Source organism: Mytilus californianus, unplaced genomic scaffold, assembly GCF_021869535.1.
Source record: "Mytilus californianus isolate M0D057914Y unplaced genomic scaffold, xbMytCali1.0.p SCAF_11, whole genome shotgun sequence".
Classification (NCBI taxonomy): Eukaryota; Metazoa; Mollusca; class Bivalvia; order Mytilida; family Mytilidae; genus Mytilus; species Mytilus californianus.
This window is the reverse complement of record NW_026262593.1, coordinates 43,598,619-43,623,499: the sequence shown is the minus strand read 5'-3', so window position 1 is coordinate 43,623,499 and position 24,881 is coordinate 43,598,619. Positions and strand designations below refer to the sequence as shown.

Here is a 24,881-nt window from a genome sequence, read left to right as displayed (position 1 = left end):
TTTGTGTTTATGATATTAGGCTAGATGTAAGCAAAATCATTTTCACTTTTTTTTGCTTTTTGTCAGCACTGTTATCTCCATCATGTATGCCTAACTTACTATGCTTCATGCTAAACCCGGTTATGATATTTCCTTATATTTGTTTAACTTAAGTATTAAGTTTATAGCCTACGCATTTAAACTTTTAAAATAAGTTTAATATATATATATATATATTTTGAAACACGGCAAAGAAAACAATCGTATAAAGCGTTAAAATACATTTTGTACTATGCGTTACATGCACTAATAAATTCCTTATTAAGAGAGAGATCAAAGACCTGTCAAATGTTTAAACATGGAACTATGTTCTCTCTTTCGGATGAGTGCTTATTGAATTAAAAAAAAAAAAACCAGAACAAACACGAACTATATATAATATTTTGTGGAAAATTTCAATGGATTGTGTATTTAAAAAAGTTTACATTTTATCATGGTACACAAATGTGACATATTCTTTTAAAAAGGAGTGGTTACCCACGGTTATGGAGAGAAGTGAAAAAGCCATCACATGTAACACTGGAAGATAATTTGATGAAAAACATTCCTGGATGACATCAGATTCTTACTAAGGAGAAAAATAAAATTGTACTGACATTTTTTTGGAACAGTTAGCTCATTCTCAACAAAGTAGGTACAAGATTATCACGTACATTTATAAGAGTGTATTTTTCCAGCGTATATATCTTTTAAATATTTAATACTGTTGACTCAAATTTTCGTAAATTCGGCTGTGAGCAATAATACGAGATATACATTACTCAATTTCGATTATCTCTATTGTAAAATCTCTATAATAATATGACCAGAAAAGATATTAGATTTTTTTTCATAGGTACAGGAAAGTAAAGAATGTGAAATGATAGAATTGTATGTTTAAATTTGATTAACACTTTGATGTCATTGTTGGAATTTTAAGACATTGTTAGTTGTATCATTCATTTTAAGCACTTGAGATAAGATGGTTGAAAACTATCAAACATACTTTACGTCGTAACGTAACTAAACCCTCCAATGATATATTTATTAAATTTCAATTTGTTGCACCAATATTGGAAGCGTAATTAATCTTAAAGCTTACAAGCTTTCCAATATGATACCAGAAAGCTGTGTATCAGAACAAAACTAAGCTTATTCCAAGTTAAGATTGGTTTTGAATTATTAAACATATATAAATTATTTATACGAAAAATAATAATTCATTCCAGTATTGAACTGTATACAGAATCTTTGTAAATATAAACAACAGTGCCATATTTTTGGAGGAAGCATCCGGTTATTAATTTGGTGAAGTATGACGGGCGGGCGGCTGCCAACAGTTTCCGTCAATAACTTATGAACCGTTCAACCTATAAACTTTTCAAATTTTAATATGTTAATACTGATGACAGAACTGAGGCCAGCTTCGATATTTACGGTTTTCACGTTTACCGTTCAGGAGTTATAGTCCTTGATTACTGGAAAATGGCCCTTTATGGCTTTTCCGTTCAATGACTTATGAACCACTTGATCAGCGCTTTTAATTTTTTTTTTATATAGTGTTATTGATGATAAAATGGTGGTCAAGGTCGAAACTGACTTCTCACAATTTTGCAGTTCAGGAATTATGGTCCTTGATAGCAAAGCAAAATACTAACATGCGTATGTATCATTATAAATTGGTATTTATCCTTAAGCATACTATAGTTCAGTGGTTGTCGTAGGGTCATGTCTGTCATATTTGTTTTCGTATTTGCAATTGTTTTGTTATGAATTAAGCCGTTAGTTTTCACAATTGAATAGTTTCATATTTCATGTCGGGGCCTTTTATAGCCGACTATACGGTATTGGTTTTTATCATCATTGAAGGTCGTACGGTTGCCTATAATTGCTTACATCCACTTCATTTGAACTTGGGTGGATAGTTGTCTCATTGGTAATCATACCACATGTCCTTTATTATATTATTTTTTCATCTGTATTAAAACATCCGTAATTATCCCTACATATATTTATTGATAACAGACAATTTCGTCCCTATATATTGAAAAACAGAAATGTATTCTTCCTTACACACTAAGGATATATCTACGTCATTCATATTGAGAGAAAAAATCCAAAAGTCTTGTGTTTTGTGATGTTTCTATGGACGGAACGTTTTATACAAAATGGATTCGGGTCAATAATCATATTCATTTCATTTGAATGATCAGTAATAACATAATTATGTAAAACGTAATACATTTAAATAGTTTTTACATATTGAATTGTTTGAACTAATTGAACTCATGTTGACTTTTATTTTCATTTCTGTTTATTGTGCAATATCAATTAAATATTAAAAAATTATGAGAACCATCCGGAACGTATATCTTAAATAATCATTTTTCAGCAAAACTTCGCAATATCTAATTTTGTATAAGATATATTGAACATAACACAGAAATTTCATCTAAATTTTGTTCTCATTATACAGACGGAGTCTGCATAAAAGAAATTTGAAATATGTCGATAGATGCACAAACCCGATACGCTCGTTCCTCAATGTTGATTACTGATGTATTTCCTGAAATATTACGACAGTTTATCACCGTGCAGCACAATAACATGCCAGCACAGGCTCTTGAGAGAATGGTTTCTAGAGATAAAGAATTTCGTAATACACTGGACGCAGATGAAAGAAAGATGATTCAGTCGTTGCAATCTGGCAACTACGACGAAATTGACTTTAGTCTGTTGTACAAACTTATAAGATATTTCAAATTAGTCGACGAACCTACAAAAAGCTGGGGTAATACCCCAGATACAGATGACGTTAATGTCGGAGATGATACTGAAAGACTGCGGAGGTATAGAAATAAAATCACACACAAAACTAGGGCAGATATGACTGAAATAGAGCTAAACAAGTTGTTCTCAGATGTAACAGACATTGGAAAAAGAGCAGATAAATATCTTCAAAAACAGATCTTTGAAAAAGAAATCGAGAAACTTCGAAAGTGCTCTATGGACGAAGACATCAAGGAGAAATACATAAAACTTCTTGAAAAGTATCTCGATTTACAAGGTAATTAGTGAGATATTCTACGTATCTCTTCAAACAAAAGGGAGAAACGCAATTTAAGCTACGTACACTTTTAACATCTTTCGTTTAGCGTACGTGACAATCCAAATTTCAGTAATATGCATGAAATATTTGTCACTGGACGTTAAGAAAGCAACAATCTATCGCCCAACAGTCATTGCTTATTTTTAAAAAAAGCTTCACGAACCTTGATATTGACTCACCTGAATGAGAAAAGGTTTATTCCTATTACACTAAATTACGCAAATGTTATGATTGAAGTGGAACTGTCTCTAAAAAACTTTCTTAAAATTTATAAAGTAAGTTTACTAAGAAAACACACATGGTTAATATCGTAATAATCTTATAAATTTTCCATTTATTCTTATGTGATGTTTTTTGTTATTTTGTAGAGATGTACAAAACAAACAAAACCAATTGCAAAATATATCTCGGGAAAACGATAATCAAACGACTAGAAGATGGGACACTTGAACAAGGTTTGTTATCATCTGCACATGTTGAACATGTTTTAGATAATTTACAATCATTTAATGCAGCTTTACTGCAGTATTCTCGTTTTAATCAAGTTGACCGTATATTTCTATAATATGGTGAGTTTTAAAAACTGTTATTTGAGCCGATAAGAAATGAAATAAACTTTGATATTTAATAAGATAATCATATACTCAAACCAATCTTTTTAAATCTTGTTATCTGCAGATGAAACAGAATGTATGTTATACTTAAGAAAAGTGAAAAATGAGACTGATGCTGTTCATAGAATAAACGCTATCAAAGACGAATTGAACAAAGGAAATTATAAGGTAGTGTTACTAAAAGTTGAAGAAAGCAGCGTTCTGTTGAAATTAAGCGTACACAAAACAGCATTTTCAAGCAAAGATCAGTTTGAGAATGAGATATTATCGTTCTTAGAGAGGCTTTTTGGTTATAAAGAAGTGGTTGAGTTGCTGGAGAAAGAGGCAGAGTTTCTGATATCAATGTCAGATTACAACATCCCATGCAGTAAGTCTTTTTATAGATGTTTCATGTCAACTTTAAATCGTAATTGCAAGGGTTTGAAAACTATATACTAGTAGGTCATTATTGCCTAAAGGTCAAACTTTTTACCTTTAGATTTACATTTTCAAACTGTCTAACGTTGAAGTCTTATTATAGACAGCAAACATTATGGTCCAAGTTGATTGATATCGGATCATTTTTACCGTTGGAGAATGAAACTCAATAAACCAATTTAAATCCTGGCCGAAACAATATGTAACGTTTGATAGTCTATGCGCTTGTTGTATCAATCTGTTGCCGTCATCTTAACTGAGTTTAACAAAATTCTAACCTCGCTCCTTCGATTTGGACCAAATTTGATTTTAAAAACTATGTACTATTGTCAGATATTGGTTGACTCAACTGAACAGCTTACATATTTCAAGTTAATTCATACAAGTACAGTTGGTATATATGATGAAAAAAAAATAAATTAAAACAATAAACACAACAATACCACAGTAGGCTCTCTAATGAGAGTATCAGTCATTAAATTATCTGAATTAGCCATGATATATCAACCGAACGTTATTTCATTTACCTTCTAGTATTATAAGTGTTACAAATGGATAATGAATCACTTTTTAAGATAAAAGAGAACTGGTGGATGCTAAAAGCAAATTAGAATTTGATCCAAAGTCACAAAACTGGTTAAAATTGAACTTGCAGATGACCGATACAGACAACGATACCGAACGTGTGAAAAACAACCTAAAACAGTTTCTGGATAACTTAACCATGCTTGATTCGGAGATATTGGATTCAAATGTGGACGTCGTTCTCGAAACTACTGAGAATGCTGGTAAATAACAGGTAGAAAAGAATGAAACAATGTGCTGAAAAGGGAATAATAAAGCGGGATTTCAGGGGCGATACACCAAGGAAGCAGATTAAAAGTATACCACATATACTTCAAACACTTAAAACCAAAGCATTTGTCTTTCAAAACCATGTGATATCAAGGCACCCGTCGTATTGCTGATTGGTCAAGGCCTATGCTGAGTCAAATTCGGAATCAAAATCTGTGAAGGCAGATGAAACACCTATGAATATGTTTTATAGACAAAATATCAGACAAAAATAGTAACACTGTTTAATCATGTTAGTACTGTATGTTTATCAATTTTCCCATTGAATGATATTTTTAAACGCATATTTGAGTTGTCATGTAAACATGCGTTTCGTTGAGAGATTTCTGTCTTGAATTATGTATGCTAATATTCAAACCTCTTTCAGTCAGGCAAAAGAAGCAGGAATATAGGTTTGATTTATATCAATTATTAGAAATAATAAAAGATATCGAAACGATAAAAGGTAGGGGTAGTTGAAATGACAATTGTTAAGATGCCAGTGTATAAGTTAAATCATAAATCTATCGCTGCATTTGTAATGATATTTCATTTCATTTATTTGTAGGTCGTCCTTATTATTTGACATTACGTAAAGAAATTAAACTAAGCATAGCAACCGATTTCATGGACGGCATTTTGTTAAACAATCAGCTACTATTTACCGACTTCAAAGATAAAAGATTAATTATATTTGACATAGATGGTAAATTCATCAGAGAAATAATACTACATAACAGACCAGAAAGCATTGCCGTTGTAAGGTGTATGGACAATACGATTGCCTTGACCTTTCCTGAAGACAAACAAATTGCAATTATGGACGTCACATCCACCGAAACTTTAAAAATGATAAAAGTAAGCGGAAAATGTTGGGGAATATCTTATAATAAAAATTTCCTTTACGTTGCAATAGAAAATATGATAGAAGTACTATTTGTTGGCGATTCATTTGAACCAAGAGTAGAAAAACAAAAGTTTTCATTACCAACAAAAAAGGCAAAAGCTGCATTACGACAAGAGGAGATAATTTATTCTGTGCAGACGAAAGCAATCATACCATATTCTGCTGTGATCTCACTGGAAAGGTTATATGGCGATTTAATGATGCAATATTGAGGTGTCCGAAAAGTATGACAACAGATACCAATAGAAATCTTTACGTGCTAGGTTACTATTCAAAAAATGTTATTTTAGTGTCCCATGATAAGAGGTCTCATGTTCAAGTTCTAAAAGAAGCAGACGGACTTAAAAATCCTCGTGAAATTTATTATGATGACTCAGGCAATGGACTTCTTGTCTGTACGGCCGAACATGCTCTGTATTTTGACATTGTGAAACATTTGGAGACAAAGTAGTTGAACATCACCATGACAATGATATTTTCGTTGTGACAGAGAACAATAAGTGTGCACCGTGTATTGAAGTACGTATCCAAACATTCGCTATCATCCTTGACTCCTTGTAGTTTCGTTGAGTGTGACCCACAGGATACCAAAAGTCAAAAAGCAATTTCTTAACTCTCTGTAGTACCCGAGTGTTCCATTTTGAATTTGAAAAATCGGAACAATCACTCCTTTGTCCTCGGTCTTATACCGAATGTAGCCATCTTCTCCACTACGATGAAATCTATATAATAAAGAAGTTCTACTGTCAGAATTTATAACGTATTTTAAGATCATAAATGACTGCAATATAAGTATTTTAAACACAAAACCAAAGTTTATTTGCTTATTTGATAATTAAAATGTAAAAAATGCTGTAAGTTTTCAAAACAATAAATATAAAGCTTCCATGCAGTTGAAGATATAGACAACCAATCGTGCAGTGTTTGTGAAACTTTTTTTGGTCATCAAACACAGGGATACATCTTAACCAGAGTCCTGTAGTTGTCATTTTACAAAGATTAGTTGATTCAAGCATTATCTAGACATAAGTTTCTTAGTGAAAAGTTTATTTCCTTGAATCAAAATATCATTAGTAAAAATTCTATTCGGCTACTGTCAGTAAAAAGGTCGGTGCGTTTACACTAGTACAGATCTGAGAGTACTCGCAGTTACTGACACCTAGTTCAAAGCCAATAACAACTAATAAAAAAAATCATACATCTAAGACTAAAATATCAATCAGTACACATCCAATGGATTTAGTATAAAAAATATTAAAAGTCAGAGAAAACATGACCTTGTGCCATGCCAAAAGTATAGGCACCGACAGATTTTAGTACCGTTTGTTACGATCCACAATAAAACCTCGCGTCTGATTTAAGACATACATCTCTTTAAAGATCTTTTAGTTTAGTTATAAATCAACTGTTCTTGTCTTTTTAGATGGCAACATATCATTTGAAAGATACAAATTATTCTTTACCTACTAAGTAGTTTTGACAGCTTTGTACATTTGCTAACGCACAACCTATCTATCACTTATTATCAATAGTTCAAAACGTGTCGATATACACAAGAACCTAATAATTGGGAAAAAAATGTTTTTAAAAAAATCATCTCCATAATAAACTTTTTTGTTGTCTTGAATTTTTATACAATTGTATTCCAGTTTAAATTATTTTCTTGGACTTTTTTGTAGAAAGCTTTACATAAGGTCATATAGACATATGACTATTTAAACTTTTAGTCTTGAAAATGTAATGACACTTGCAATTTCAGCATTTAGCAGAAATTTTGAATCGCATCGATTGAAATTTTGGCATTTCATACAATTTGTTACACATTCTTACAAAAGAGGTTTAGTGCTCTAAGTTTATAGAAAAAATATTAATATTCCAAAAAATTAGCGTTTGTTGCTTAGGTATCAGAAATCTTTTCACTGAAAGGGTTCTATATTATAAATTTTGCCCCACATGATTTTCCAGGAAAATGACAATGCATTTAATGTGATTGATGCAACAAAAAAAAAAGAATTCAAAAAAGAGGCAGAATATATCAAAGTGACAATAAAAAAAACTTAATTCGAAGTAAAACAGGCAATACCAAGATCAACAAGAAAAACAACGGAAAGACCAACAATTGTCAACAAATTACTTCGATATAACATCTCCATTGAATATCAAAATATATATTTTAGGCGTCTACTATATGTACACGCTGTAAAATATTTTTGTCGCAAGATGAATGGACGATGTAAATAGAAAATAGAAAAGAAATATCTATCTTACCTTTCTTGTTTTCTTTGATTTATGCACTTTATATGATTTGAAGCAACGTTTCAACGTTTATTGCGTATAAATTCCTTGAAATATTGAGGTTATTCCACAGACAAAATGCAAACAACGTAACTTATCATAGCTTTGGTAAATCTCCAAGCACAAACATAAATTGTATAACCTTCTTTATTAGACACAACAGCAGTATTGTCTTAACAATGTAAATTGACAGCAAATACATGCATTTTTCTGTGTTACAAAAAAAGGCGAAAGATACCAAAGGGACATTCAAACTCATAGGTCGAAAATTAACTGACAACGCCATGGCTAAAAAAGAAAAAGAGCCAACAGACGAACAGACAAACAACAGTTCACAAAACACAATATAGAAAACTAAAGACTGAGAAACACCAACTCAACCGAACACTGGAGGTGATCTCAGGTGCTCCGGAAGGGTAAGCAGATCCTGCTCCACTTTTGACACCCGTCGTGTTACTCCTATAAAATACGTTGATAAGTTAAATCAAGTGATTAGACATCACACGGTAGCAGACTGGTACTTGACTCTTAACCCTAAAACTTCACCAAATTCTAGACCATCTGTCATGTAAAATGTTCAAACCCTGAAACTTGACCGAATGTGAAATTTTGATATTGAAACACGTTTTGTCATGACAAAGCATAGACGAGACTGCTATCGGTATAAACAACACAAACATTGGAAAATTAAAAATCACAAAGAACAACACGTATAACTAATGAAAGAGCAACACGAACCCCTTTAAAATAAAACGTGGGGTGTTCATAGGTGTTCCGGAATGGTAGGCAGATCCTGCTTAACACGTGGCACCCGTCGTGTTGCTTATGTTAGTACAAACCCAGTGATAAGTCTAATTCGGTAGGTCACATTCGGGTAAATGGGGACGGGACTGTAGTTACGACAATTTGAACATATCCGATGTTCATCTGTAAAACAGATATTCCATAACGGTCAACCCACTCGTGATGACGTCCGTAAAATTTACGAAGGAATGATTTCAACTTCACTACTTGGAACTCTTGGTTTAATAGCTTTCTTGTTAGCAGCAACTCTCTATCAAGGAAATCATGATAGGAAAATTCAAGCCCTGGAATATCGTATTAACTGGGAGATATATAATCCGTATGCAGGCGCTGCTTGAATGTTGCTACATAGAAATGGAAAGTTCACAATATGGAAGCTAAAAGCATCCCTTTTGTCGTAAAGTGTTGTTTTCAACCGACCCTCATTGTCAATTTCTAGATGTATGTCAAGATATGAGGCAGACTTAACTGTATATGCTGTATCCTTTACCTAAAGTTCGATGGGATAGATGCGTTCAACATAGTCACTAAATTTTGAGTTATTTAGTGAGAGAACATCATCTATATAACGGAAAGTACAGTTAAGGATACTGCTAACTTCTTTTCTTTCTTCCTAAGAAGTTCCTGTATAAAGTCAGCCTTATATGAATAAAGGAACAAGTCGGCAAGAAGTGGAGCACAATTGATTCCCATGGGAATGCCGATTGTTTGTTGAAAACCACGTTCTCCAAACGTAACAAATATGATATAAATCAAGAAATCAAGCATCTTGATAATGTCAGTTTCAGTGAATTTTTTGTTTGAATCGGAGTGATTTTTTACAAAGTACGATTTATCCCTCCCTAAGACAAGATACATGTATCTACGTTGGCCATCTTTTTTATGAAACAAAGGAGGCCCAACTCTTTCAATTTGTATTTTAGTTTGGAATAGTCTTAACGTAGACTAATTGGGTTATTAATTATAAAACTTTAAATTGCACACTATGTACTTACCATATTTGCCAACCTTAAGGGGTGTTACGTGCACCCGTTTGCACCCCCCCCCCGGATCAGATGTTACCCTGCACTTTAGTGTTTTTGCAAAAGAAAAGATTCACGGACCCCTTCCTTTATCATATACTGTGAATGCCGTCTGCATTACATTACATTTGTAACATGGAAGAAAAATCTAATATAAAAAAAAGAGATCAACGATGAAAGTTACCCTCTGGAAGTTTTTTTTTTTTTAATTTTTTGTCGTTGGGTAGTAATCTCATTGAAAAATACCCACATCTTCTTTCATCTATATTTAAGGGACTATTTCTGTTCAAAACAAAGATTAAAAAAAAACAAAACTGTGCAATGCTTTTAGGAGGCGTGCGATAAAGATTTGAATGATCTCAGACACATCGAAAAGAAAATGTAACACCTATAACACATTGCATGAAATATAAATGAAAAAGAAAATGTAACACCTATAAACACATTGCATGAAATATAATATCCAGTGCAAAATATACGCTTTAAAGTTTATCATCTGTACCGGCATGTTGACAATCCTTTAACTGTTGTGAACCTATTTGTGACAAGCCACAAGATTTCCAGGCTTATTAGGATAGCTGGCCACAGACCACAATTAAATTCTCTATTAGTTCTTTATAACGTTTTGTTTCATTAAAAAAATGTACCGATTCTTTTTGTCAAATATTTTGTGAGTGTAAAGTACAGTACTAGTCCAAACATATATCCAACATTCAGAAAAATTGCTCCCCAGTGTCGTACAAATTTAGCCAATACACATCCATACCCCTATGGACAAGTCAAGAGATGTTCCGAAAACTGTAAATATCACCTTTTTGCACCTGGCCTAATCACTCTTTCCATATCAAAATCAGTTAAAATACAACATCCAAAAGTTTATTTCGCCTCTCTTCTTTCATTTCCATCCACAAAAAAACTAAGAAATGAGTGAGGAAGGGAAAGAAAAAAAATAAGAAAAAATACTCTTTAATTAAAAGGAACTGTATTCGTATTGTAATTGTGGTCTGGGACCAACTATTCTTAAATAGGTTAATTGCATATACTAAAAGGAAACAACATGTAAAGTTATTATTAGAGATTTGTTGAAAGAAGTAGTATTGGAATGCGACTAAACAGTCTATTAAGACACATATGAGTACGGCAAATTTCCATGATTCTATTTCACACCAGGGCCATTTTCAAAAGGTCTTTCAATCTATACTCAAGTTCATAGTATCACCAAGGGTGTGTATAGTTAAATACTATACAAATCCTTGGTATCACAGCCAAATATGTGTACTTTAAGGTTTTAGAAATATTCTGGCTTATTTTTAAACGTGTGGTCAAATTATAAACGCCTATAGAATGACCAAAACCGCACATTTGAGTATGTATCCAAAACATGTACAAGAAGGACATCGTTAAGCAATATTGAAAATCTATTAGACGTTAATCTATGTCTTGTCCTCTGGATACAAATAAATTCATTTTGGTTAGCGATGTCCTTCGATACAAATTTGACAACACTATGTAAGCTTGGCAATTTTGTATGAATATGTCTTCAACAGCAATATACAACGATGAATATCATTTTGATTTTGTGGAAATGTGTAAAATTGTTAAACAGTATGATAAAGGCTTTCTAATGAGGGTCTGGATTGAGAGTACTTAAATTTCTTTATTCTTTAATTATTTAGGCCATTTTTCTCCATTCTTTATAAATTTTGCCCATAATTCTCTATTCTTTATATCATAACACTCCATTATTCTCTATTCTTTATATCATAGCACTCCATTGTTCTCTATTCTTTATATTTTTGGCGCTATTTTTTCTCTATTTTTAATTTTTTTGTGCTCATTTTCTGTGGAATTGGGCCTGCATACACAAATCTGTAATTCTCTATCCATACCCTCTGTTATTTTCAAATATCCGTGGGAAATAACAAGTTTAGAATTTGACCCTGTAAGTGAAACAAGTACAGGGGAGATCATCCCTACTCTAAATTTAAGATGTATTAATTTTACTGCATAACAAACAGTTCCTTGCATTTTTCTATTATCAGAAAATGTATTCGGACTTGTTGTAATGAAGTTAGAATAGATATAAGAAGATGTGGTATGAGTGCCAATGAAACAACTCTCCATCCATGTCAAAATCTATAAAAGTAAACCAATATAGGTCAAAGTACGGTCTTCAACATGGAGCCTTGGCTCACACCGAACAGCAAGCTATAAAGGGCCCCAAAAATTACTAGTGTAAAACCATTCAAACGTAAAACCAAAGGTCTATATAAATATAAGAATATGTGGTATGAGTGCCAATGAGACAACTCTCCATCCAAGTCAAAATTTATAAAAGTAAACCATAGTCTAATCTATATCAAAAAGGAGAAACGAGAAACATTTATGTACCACATCAACAAACGACAACTACTGAACATCAGAAGTTTGTATAACATTTGTTTAAATGGTGAAGCTTGTAAAGTTTTTTTTGTCTTTTCATTTTGACATGGATTCATGATGCATGTTTATACCACACATAGCATGCGAAGCATAACAGTTTATAAGTAGTTTACAAAATTACATATCGGTGCATTAAGTTTGACGAAATTGTTATGATTCTAACTTTTGAATACTCTATAGAGCAGATAATTTATAATTTTAAACACCTTGAAAATTTGTTAATCAAGTTAATGTAGGTACAAATAATTTCCACTTAAAACAAAAAGTTATTTAATAATCTTCTGCAGGATTTATGTACATTTCATTTCAGCATAGAATGAAACCAAAGTAAAGTGTTCTATCTATTTCACAACCCAAGAGGGTGATTGGGGGAATAGAAATATGGTCACATTGGTCTTCTTCCGATCGGCAGTAAAACCCTTACCGTGGGGTGTCCGTTTGACTGTGCGGGATGTATAAGTACGCACCCACGCCCGGTAAGAATGGGGACGTTCAATTTGATGTCTTGTGTAAAGAGAGCACCAAGCTCTCTGCAAGTTAAAAACCCTTGCAACAACTCTTTGCTGTTGCAAGGCAAAGTTTATGCCCTTATCCATTATATCCAAATTTTTCAGTGGCAGTCAAAATTTCCCAGACCTTTATTCCGAACGGCCTCTATTACAGGACCTACCTATCGTATTTATTGTTAATTTGTTCTCGTCCTGAACATGCATGAAATATTTGACACTGGACGTTAAGCAACCAACAATCAATCAGCCTATTTCACAATAGTTCGAAACAACAATTAAACATCATTCAATTAAGCATAGAGGATATCGAGGAAAATATCTGAAAACAGTTATATTTGTTAATGTTTGGTTTAATTTCGATTTACAGTTTTATGTAGTTAAAAGCGCTGAAAATCATATTAATTTGGAACAGTTGCACATGTTTAATGATCAAAATTTCCATTATATCAATTTAATCATATCAATTCGTGACTGATATATGAACCCTCGAAAGATGTAAATATAGATTAAGCCTTTACTTTTAAAATGCACTACTCGATAATTTGTAATTCTGTCATGGTATCATTTTGATCAGATTTTATTATTTTTGCGAAATTTCAGTGAAAATTAGAAAAGTTCTAAGTTTAAAGCAAATTATTTTTAGTTCAATATTTTATTGCAATTTTGGACAGACATTTTAATAGCTTTAGTTTGGTTTTCACACAAACATATTTCCTTTTAGTAAGCCTTATTTGTTGTATATAGATTACGTAAGAAGTTATCGGACAATGGTCAGAATGTGTTGACAGATATGATTTTTAAAGTGAAGCCGACATGTAATAAGATGTATTTCGGATTATTTCTATTGTTAATGTCCGGCTCAAATATGGTATAGAGTAAACATTGATAGCAAGATTACATAAGTAATTAAGAGACCAAGATTACATAAGTAATTAAGATATTTTGTAGTCATACACGTCACCTATGACCCCACCTATTTTCTGTCAATTAGACTAAAGTTGTCATGGTTTTTGATTAAATGTTAATTTTGATTGGATAACCTGAAACAGTCCCCAAATTCGAATCTAAAAAGTTAATTCCAAAAAGCGTCACTTTTACATGCGCTCTTTGGAAATAAAGACATAAAACTATTTCAAGTTTTATTGAATATTGGTTCAGGTAAGCAAAGTTAATTTAAGTTTGTTAAATATGATTTAAAGCATTCAGTTTAAAGGTTTTCATTACCTAAAAGTAACTTCTGATAAAGTTATTAATTTGCTAATGCGTTATTCTTTTTGAAGAGAAATAGAATTTAATTTTCCTTTTTGTAAAATCTTCATGTTTAGCATTTTCATAGTTATTTATTTTATATTCATTGTAAATATAAATAGCAGTGCCATATTTTTGGAGGAAGCATCCGGTTATTAATTTGGTGAAGTATGACGGGCGGGCGGGCGGCTGCCAACAGTTTCCGTCAATAACTTATGAACCGTTCAACCTTTTCACTTTTCAAATTTTAATATGTTGATACTGATGACAGAACGGAGGCCAGCTTCGATATTTACGGTTTTTAAGTTTACCGTTCAGAAGTTATAGTCCTTGATATATTGGAAAATGGCTCTTTATGGCTTTTTCCGTTCAATGACTTATGATCCACTTGATCATAACCATAGCTTTTAATTTTTTATATATAGTGTTATTGATGATAAAATGGTGGTCAAGGTCAATACTGACTATTCACAATTTTGCAGTTCAGGAATTATGGTCCTTGATAGTAAAGCAAAATACTAACATGCGTATGTATCATTATAAATTGGTATTTATCCCCAAGCATAATATAGTTCAGTGGTTGTCGTAGGTTCATGTCTGTCATATTTGTTTTTCGTATTTGCAATTGTTTTGTTATGAATTAAGCCGTTAGTTTTCACAATTGAATAGTTTCATGTTTTCATGTCAGGGCCTTTTATAGCCGACTATTCGGTATTGGTTTTTCTCATCGTTGAAGGTCGTACGGTTGCCTATAATTGCTTACATCCACTTCATTTGAACTTGGGTGGATAGTTGTTTCATTGGTAATCATACCACATGTCCTTTTTTATATTATTTTTTCATCTGTATTAAAACATCCGTAATTATCCCTACATATATTTATTGATAACAGACAATTTCGTCCCTATATAATGAAAAACAGAAATGTATTCTTCCTTACACACTAAGGATATATCTACGTCATTCATATTGAGAGAAAAAATCCAAAAGTCTTGTGTTTTGTAATGTTTCTATGGACGGAACGTTTTATACAAAATGGATTCGGGTCAATAATCATATTCATTTCATTTGAATGATCAGTAATAACATAATTATGTAAAACGTAATACATTTAAATAGTTTTTACATATTGAATTGTTTGAACTAATTGAACTCGTGTTGACTTTTATTTTCATTTCTGTTTATTGTGCAATATCAATTAAATATTGAAAAATTATGAGAACCATCCGGAACGTATAACTTAAATAATCATTTTTCAGCAAAACTTCGCAGTAACTAATTTTGTATAAGATATATTGAACAGAACACAGAAATTTCATCTAAATTTTGTTCTCATTATACAGACGGAGTCTGCATAAAAGAAATTTGAAATATGTCGATAGATGCACAAACCCGATACGCTCGTTCCTCAATGTTGATTACTGATGTATTTCCTGAAATATTACGACAGTTTATCACCGTGCAGCACAATAACATGCCAGCACAGGCTCTTGAAAGAATGGTTTCTAGAGATAAATAATTTCGTAATACACTGGACGCAGATGAAAGAAAGATGATTCAGTCGTTGCAATCTGGCAACTACGACGAAATTGACTTTAGTCTGTTGTACAAACTTATAAGATATTCCAAATTAGTCGACGAACCTACAAAAAGCTGGGGTAATACCCCAGATACAGATGACGTTAATGTCGGAGATGATACTGAAAGACTGCGGAGGCATAGAAATAAAATCACTCACAAAACTAGGGCAGATATGACTGAAATAGAGCTTAAAAAGTTGTTCTCAGATGTAACAGACATTGAAAAAGAGCAGATAAATATCTTCAAAAACTGATCTTTGAGAAAGAAATCGAGAAACTTCGAAAGTACTCTATGGACGAAGACATAAAGGAGAAATACATAAAACTTCTTGAAAAGTATCTCGATTTACAAGGTAATTAGTGAGATATTCTACGTATCTCTTCAAACAAAAGAGAGAAACGCAATTACAGCTACGTACACTTTTAACATCTTTCGTTTAGCGCACATGACAATCCAACTTTAAGTAATATGCATGAAATATTTGTCACTGGACGTTTAGAAAGCAACAATCTATCGCCAAACAGTCATTGCTTATTTTTAAAAAAAGCTTCACGAACCTTGTTATTGACTCACCTGAATGAGACAAGGTTAATTCCTATTAAACTAAATTACGCAAATGTTATGATTGAAGTGGAACTGTCTCTAAAAAACTTTCTTAAAATTTATAAAGTAAGTTTATTCAGAAAATACACATGGTTAATATCGTAATAATCTTATAAATTTTCCATTTATTCTTGTGTGACATTTTTTGTTATTTTGTAGAGATGTACAAAACAAAAAAAAACAATTGCAAAATATATCTCGGGAAAACGATAACCAAAAGGCTAGAAGATGGGACACTTGAACAAGGTTTGTTATCATCTGCACATGTTGAACATGTTTTAAATAATTTACAATCATATAATGCAGTTTTACTGCAGTTTTCTCGTTTTAATCAAGTTGACCGTATATTTCCAACTATAATATCGTGAGTTTTAACAAATGTTATTTGAGTCGATAAAAATTGAAATAAACTTTGATATTTAATAAGATAATCATATACTCAAACCAATCCTTTTAAATCTTGTTATCTGCAGATGAAACAGAATGTATGTTATACTTAAGAAAAGTGAAAAATGAGACTGATGCTGTTCATAGAGTAAACGCTATCAAAGACGAATTGAACAAAGGAAATTATAAGGTAGTGTTACTAAAAGTTGAAGAAAGCAGCGTTCTGTTGAAATTAAACGTACACAAAACAGCATTTTCAAGCAAAGATCAGTTTGAGAATGAGATATTATCGTTCTTAGAGAGGCTTTTTGGTTATAAAGAAGTGGTTGAGTTGCTGGAGAAAGAGGCAGAGTTTCTGATATCAATGTCAGATTACAACATCCCATGCAGTAAGTCTTTTTATAGATGTTTCATGTCAACTTCAAATCTTAATTGGAAGAGTTTGAAAACTATATACTAGTAGTTCATTATTGCCGAAAGGTCAAATTTTTACCTTTAGATTTACATTTGAAAACTGTCTTACGTTGAAGTCTTATTATAGACAGCAAACATTATGGTCCAAGTTGATTGATATTGGATCATTTTTACCGTTGGAGAATGAAACTCAATAAACCAATTTGAATCCTGGCCGAAACAATATGTAACGTTTGATAGTCTATGCGCTTGTTGTATCAATCTGTTGTCGTCATCTTAACTGAGGTAAACAAAATTCTAACCTCGCTCCTTCGATTTGGACCAAATTTTATTTTAAAAACTATGTACTAATGTCAGATATTGGTTGACTCAGTTGATCAGCTTACACATTTTAAGTTAATTTATACAAGTACAGTTGGTATATATGATGAAAAAACAAAAATAAAACAATAAACACAACAATACTCCAGTAGGCTCTCTAATGAGAGTATCAGTCATTAAATTATCTGAATTAGCCATGATATATCAACCGAACGTTATCTTATTTACCTCCTAGTATTATAAGTGTTACAAATGGATAATGAATCACTTTTTAAGATAAAAGAGAACTGGTGGATGCTAAAAGCAAATTAGATTTGATCCAAAGTCACACAACTGGTTAAAATTGAACTTGCAGATGACCGATACAGACAACGATACCGAACGTGTGAAAAACAACCTAAAACAGTTTCTGGATAACTTAACCATGCTTGATTCGGAGATATTGGATTCAAATGTGGACGTCGTTCTCGAAACTGCTGAGAATGCTGGTAAATACCAGGTAGAAAAGAACGAAACAATGTGCTGAAAAGGGAATAATTAAGCGGGATTTCAGGGGCGATACACCAAGGAAGTAGATTAAAAGTAATTCCATAAATACTTCAAACTCTTAAAACCAAGCATTTGTCTTTCAAAACCATGTGATATCAAGGCACCTGTCGTATTGCTGATTGGTCAAGGCCTATGCTGAGTCAAATTCGGAATCAAAATCTGTGAAGGCAGATGAAACACCTATGAATATATTTTATAGACAAAATATCAGACAAAAATAGTAACACTTTTTAATCATATTAGTACTGTATGTTTATCAATTTTCCCATTGAATGATATTTTTAAATGCATATTTGAGTTGTCATGTAAACATGCGTTCCGTTGAGAGATTTCTGTCCTGAATTATGTAAGCTAATATTCAAACCTCTTTCAGTCAGGCAAAAGAAGCAGGAATATAGATAAGCTTAATTAGAAATAATAAAAGATATTGAAACGATAAAAGGTAAGGGCAGTTGAAGTTACACCCAAACAATTGTTAAGATGCAAGTGTATAAGTTAATCATAAATCTATCGCTGCATTTGTAATGATATTTCATTTCATCTATTTATAGGTCGTCCTTATTATTTGACTTTGCGTAAAGAAATTAAACTAAGCATACCAATCGATTTCATGGACGGCATTTTGTTAAACAATCAGCTACTATTTACCGACTTCAAAGAAAAAAGATTACTTATATTTGACATAGATGGTAAATTCATCAGAGAAATAATACTACATTATAGACCAGAAAGCATTGCCGTTGTAAGGTGTATGGACAATACGATTGCCTTGACCTTTCCTGAAGACAAACAAATTGCAATTATGGACGTCACATCCACCGAAACTTTAAAAATGATAAAAGTAAGCGGAAAATGTTGGGGAATATCTTATAATAAAAATTTTCGTTACGTTGCAATAGAAAATATGATAGAAGTACTATTTGTTGGCGATTCATTTGAACCAAGAGTAGAAAAACAAAAGTTTTCATTACCAACGAAAAAGGCAAGCTGCATTACGACAAGAGGAGATAATTTATTCTGTGCAGACGAAAGCAATCATACCATATTCTGCTGTGATCTCACTGGAAAGGTTATATGGCGATTTAAAGATGCAATATTGAGGTGTCCCATGATAAGAGGTCTCATGTTCAAGTTCTAAAAGAAGCAGACGGACTTAAAAATCCTCATGAAATTCACTATGATGACTCAGGCAGTGGACTTCTTGTCTGTACGACCGAACATGCTCTGTACTTTGACATTGTGAAGCATTTGGAGACAAACTAGTTGAACATCACCATGACAATGATATTTTCGTTGTGACAGAGAATAATAAGTGTGCACAGTGAATTGAAGTACGTATCCAAACATTCGCTATCATCCTTGACTCCTTGCAGTTGAGAGTGACTCACAGGATACCAAAAGTCAAGAAGCAATTTCTTAACTCTCTGTAGTACCCGAGTGTTCCATTTTGAATTGGAAAGATCGGAACAATCGCTCCTTTGTCCTCTGTCTTATACCGAATGTAGCCATCTTCTCCACTACGATGAAATCTATATAATAAAGAAGTTCTACTGTCAGAATTTATAACGTATTTTATGATCACAAAAGACTGCAATATAAGTATTTTAAACACAAAACCAAAGTTTATTTGCTTATTTGATAATTAAAATGTAAAAAATGCTGTAAGTTTTCAAAACAATAAATATAAAGCTGTCATGCAGTTGAAGATATAGACACAACCAATCGTGCAGTGTTTGTGAATTTTTTTTTGGTCATCAAACACAGGGATACATCTTAACCAGAGTCCTGTAGTTGTAAGGGTATCATTTTACAAAGATTAGTTGATTCATGCATTATCTAGACTTAAGTTTCTTAGTGAAAAGTTTATTTCCTGGAATCAAAATATTATTAGTAAAAATTCTATTCGGCTAAAAAGGTCGGTGCGTTTAAATTAGTACAGATTTGAGAGTACTCGCAGTTACTGACACCTAGTTCAAAGCCAATAACAACTAATAAAAAAAATCATGCATATAAGACTAAAATATCAATCAGTACACATCAATGGATTTGGTATAAAAAGTATCAAAAGTCAGAGAAAACATGACCTTGTGCCATAACAAAAGTATAGGCACCGACAGATTGTAGTACCGTTTGTTACGATCCACAATAAAACCTCGCGTCTGATTTAAGACATACATCTCTTTAAAGATCTTTTAGTTTAATTATAAATCAACTGTTCTTGTCTTTTTAGATGGCAATATATCATTTGAAAGATACAAATTATTCTTTACCTACTAAGTAGTTTTGACAGCTTTGTACATTTGCTAACGCACAACCTATCTATCACTTGCTATCAATAGTTCAAAACGTGTCGATATACACAAGAGCCTAATAATTGGGAAAAAAATGTTTAAAAAATTTCATCTCCAAAATAAACTTTTTTGTTGTCTTGAATTTTTTTACAATTGTATTCCATTTTAAATTATTTTCTTGGACATTTTTGTAGAAAGCTTTACATAAGGTCATATAGACATATGACTATTTAAACTTTTAGTCTTGAAAATGTAATGACACTTGCAATTTCAGCATTTAGCAGAAATTTTGAATCGCATCGATTGAAATTTTGGCATTTCATACAATTTGTTACACATTCTTACAAAAGAAGTTTAGTGCTCTAAGTTTATAGAAAAAATATTAATATTCCAAAAAATTAGCGTTTGTTGCTTAGGTATCAGAAAGCAAACAATCTTTTCACTGAAAGGGTTCTATATTATAAATTTTGCCCCAGATGATTTTCCAGGTAATTGACAATGCATTTAATGTGATTGATGCAACAACAAAAAAATAAGACTTCAAAAAAGAGGCAGAATATACCAAGATGACAATAAAAAAACCTTAGTTCGAGGTAAAACAGGCAATACCAAGGTCAACAAGAAAAACAACGGAAAGACCAACAATTGTCAACAAATTACTTCGATATAACATCACCATTGTACTATAAGTACACGCTGTAAAATATTTTTCTCGCAAGATAAAAAGAATGAAGGATGTAAATAGAAAATAGAAAAGAAATATCTATCTTACCTTTTTTGTTTTCTTTGATTTAAGCACTTCATATGATTTGAAGCAATATTTCAACGTTTATTGCGTATAAATTCCTTGAAATATTGAGGTTATTCCACAGACAAAATGCAAACAACGTAACTTATCATAGCTTTGGTAAATCTCCAAGCACAAACATAAATTGTATAACCTTCTTTATTAGACACAACAGCAGTATTGTCTTAACAATGTAAATTGACAGCAAATACAGGCATTTTTCTGTGTTACAAAAGAGAGGCGAAAGATACCAAAGGGACATTCAAACTCATAAGTCAAAAATTAACTGACAACGCCATGGCTAAAAAAGAAAAAGAGCCAACAGACAAACAGACAAACAATAGTACACAAAACACAACATAGAAAACTAAAGACTGAGAAACATCAACTCAACCAAAAACTGGGGGTGATCTCAGGTGCTCCGGAAGGGTAAGCAGATCCTGCTCCACATGTGACACCCGTCGTGTTACTCCTATAAAATACGTTGATAAGTTATATCAAGTGATTAGACATCACACTGTAGCGGATTGGTAATTGACTCTTATCTAACCCAAAAACATCACCAAATTATAGACCATCGGTCATGTTAAATGTTCTAACCCTGAAGCTTGGCCGAATGTGAAATTTTGATATTTTGATAGTTTTGTCATGATAAAGGATAGACGAGACTGCTATCGGTATAAAAAACAAAAACATTGAAAAATTAAAAATCACAAAGAACAACACGTATAACTAATGAAAGAGCAACACGAACCCCTTTGAAATAAAACAAGGGGTGTTCTTAGGTGTTCCGGAATGGTAAGCAGATCCTGCTTAACACCCGTCGTGTTGCTCATGTAAGTACAAACCCAATGATAAGTCTAATTCGGTAGGTCACATTCCTAGAAATGGGGACGGGATTGTAGTTACGACAATTTGAACATATCCGTTGTCATCTGTATTCCATAACGATCAACCAACTCGTGATGACGCCCGTAAAATTTACGGAAGGGATGATTTCAACTTCACTACTTGGAACTCTTGGTTTAAAAGCTTTTCTTGTTAGCAGCAAATCTCTATCAAGGAAATCATAATAGGAAAATTCAAGCCCAGGAATATCGTATTAACTGAGAGATATATACTCCGTATACAGGAGATGATGGAATGTTGCTACATAGAAATGGAAAGTTCACAATATGGAAACCGAAATCATCTCTTTTGTCGTAAAGTTTTGTTTTCAACCGACCCTCATTGTCAATTTCTAGATGTATGTCAAGATATGAGGCAGACTTAACTGTATATGTTGTATCCTTTACTTCAAGTTCGATGGGATAGATGCGTTCAATATAGTCACCAAATTTTGAATTATTTAAAGAACATCATCTCTATTGCGGAAAGTACAGTTAGAGGATACTGCTAACTTCTTTTCTTTCTTCCTAAGAAGTTTCTGTATAAAGTCAGCCTTATATGAATAAAGGAACAAGTCGGCAAGAAGAGGAGCACAGTTCATTGCCATGGGAATGCCGATTGTTTGTTGAAAACCACGTTCTCCAAACGTAACAAATATGATGTAAATCAAGAAATCAAGCATCTTGATAATGTCAGTTTCAGTGAATGTTTTGTTTGAATCGGAGTTATTTTTTACAAAGTACGATTTATCCCTCCCTAAGACAAGATACTTGTATCTACGTTGGCTATCTTTTTTATGAAACAAAGCAGGACCAACTCTTCCAATTTATCTTTTAGTTTGGAATAGTCTTAACATAGACTAATTGAGTTAAAAAATAATAAAACTTTAAATTGCACACTATGTACACACCATATTTGCCAACCTTAAGGGGTGTTACGTGAACCCGGTTGCACCCGTCCCCCCGGATCAGATGTTATCTTGCACTTTAGTGTTTTTGCAAAAGAAAAGATTCCCCGGACCCCTTTCTTTATCATATACTGTGATAGCCGTCTATATTTATATTAAATTTGTAACATGGAAGAAAATCTAAAATAAAAAAGAGATCAACGATGAAAGTTGCCTTCTGGAAGTTTTGTTTTTTTTTATTTTTGTCGTTGGGTAGTTGTCTCATTGAATAATACCCACATCTCCTTTCATCTATATTTAAGGGACTATTTCTGTTTAAAACAAGGATTAAAAAACATAAACTGTGCAATGCTTTTAAGAGGAGTGTGATAATGATTTGAATGATCAGACACATCGAAAAGAAAATGTAACACCTATAACACATTGCATGAAATATAATATCCAGTTCAAGATATACGCGTTAAAGTTGATCATCTATGCCGGCATGCTGACAATCCTTTAACTGTTGTGAACCTATTTGTGACAAGCCACAAAATTTCCAGGCTTATTGGGATAACTAGTCTAAAATAGACTAATTGCACATACTAAAAGAAAACAACCTGTAAAGTTATTATTAGAGATTTGTTGAAAGAAGTAGTATTTGAATGCGACTTAACAGTCTATTAAGACACAAAGGAGTAAGGCAAATTTCCATGATTCTATTTCACACCGGGACCATTTTGAAAAGGTATTTCAATCTATACTCAAGTTCATAGTATCACCAAGGTTTTGTATAGTTAGATACTATACAAATCCTTGGTATCACAGCCAATTATGTGTACCTAAAGGTTTTAGAAATATTCTGGCTTATTTCTAAACGCGTGGTCAAATTATAAACGACTATAGAATGTCCAAAACCGCAAATTTGAGTATGTATCCAAAACATGCACAAGAAGGAGATCGTTAAGCAATATTGAAATCTATTAGACGTTAATCTATGTCTTGTACTCTGGATACAAATAAATTCATTTTGGTTAGCGATGTCCTTCGATGCAAAATTTGAAAAAACCATGTAAGCTTGGCAATTTTGTATGAATATGTCTTCAACAGCAACATACAGCGATGAATAACATTTTGATTTTGTGGAAATGTGTGAAATTGTTAAACAGTGTGATAAAGGCTTTCTAATGAGGGTCTGGATTGAGAGTACTTAAATTTCTTTATTCTCTTATTTTTTAGGCCATTTTTCTCCCTTCTTTATAAATTTTGCCCATAATTCTCTATTCTTTATATCATAGCACTCCATTATTCTCTATTCTTTATATCATAGCACTCCATTATTCTCTATTCTTTATATCATAGCACTCCATTATTCTCTTTTCTTCATATTTTTGGCGCTATTTTTTCTCTATTGTTTATTTGCCTGCATACACTATTCTGTAATTCTCCATCTATACCCTCTCTAATTTTCAAATATCCGTAGGAAATAACAAGAATTTGACCTTGTGAGTGAAACAATTACAGGGGAGATCATCCCTACTCCAAATTTAACATGTATTAATTTTACTGCATAACAAACAATTCCTTGCATTTTTATATTATCAGATAATGTATTCGGACTTGTTGAAATGAAGTTAGAAGTTTGTATAACATTTGTTTAAATGGTGAAGCTTGTAAAGTTTTTTTTGTATTTTCATTTTGACATGGATTCATGATGCATGTTTATACCACACATAGCATGCGAAGTATAACAGTTTATAAGTAGTTTAGAAAATTAGATATCGGTGCATTTAGTTTGACGAAATTGTTATGATTCTAACTTTTGAATACTCTATAGAGCAGATAATTTATGATTTTAAACACCTTGAAAATTTGTTAATCAAGTTAATGTAGGTAAAAATAATTTCCACTTCAAACAAAAAGTTATTTAATAAACTTCTGCAGGATTTATGTAC

At 32.3% G+C, this 24,881-nt stretch overlaps 1 protein-coding gene across 15 annotated transcripts; it reads left to right on the top strand.

The window, feature by feature from the left end:
• The first annotated feature begins 401 nt into the window (after positions 1–401).
• LOC127720138 (uncharacterized) lies at positions 402–19,783 on the top strand. 15 transcript variants are annotated; one of them, XM_052226586.1, is made up of 8 exons: positions 407–669; positions 1,579–1,680; positions 2,495–3,085; positions 3,496–3,582; positions 3,806–4,108; positions 4,734–4,946; positions 5,561–5,991; positions 19,057–19,783. In XM_052226586.1, the coding sequence occupies exons 3-8, from the start codon at positions 2,524–2,526 to the stop codon at positions 19,210–19,212; spliced, it is 1,752 nt and encodes a 583-aa protein (XP_052082546.1). In that variant the 5' UTR covers positions 407–669; positions 1,579–1,680; positions 2,495–2,523; the 3' UTR covers positions 19,213–19,783. The 15 variants fall into 15 exon arrangements, with proteins under 15 accessions (XP_052082553.1, XP_052082557.1, XP_052082552.1 ...); XM_052226593.1 differs by lacking the exons at positions 3,496–3,582; positions 3,806–4,108; positions 4,734–4,946; positions 5,561–5,991 and adding exons at positions 16,563–16,649; positions 16,877–17,179; positions 17,802–18,013 and having other exon boundaries at positions 402–669; positions 18,626–19,783; XM_052226597.1 differs by lacking the exons at positions 3,806–4,108; positions 4,734–4,946; positions 5,561–5,991 and adding exons at positions 16,877–17,179; positions 17,881–18,013 and having other exon boundaries at positions 402–669; positions 18,626–19,783.
• Positions 19,784–24,881: the final 5,098 nt, after the last annotated feature.

Excerpts from the sequence above, each read along its gene's own strand:
- LOC127720138 (XM_052226585.1), top strand. The coding sequence starts at position 2,524 with ATGTCGATAGATGCACAAACCCGATACGCTCGTTCCTCAATGTTGATT. Across the intron at positions 3,583-3,805 it reads AGATGGGACACTTGAACAAG|ATGAAACAGAATGTATGTTA; the intron begins GTTTGTTATCAT and ends TGTTATCTGCAG. Across the intron at positions 4,947-18,625 it reads CGAAACTACTGAGAATGCTG|GTCGTCCTTATTATTTGACT; the intron begins GTAAATAACAGG and ends ATCTATTTATAG.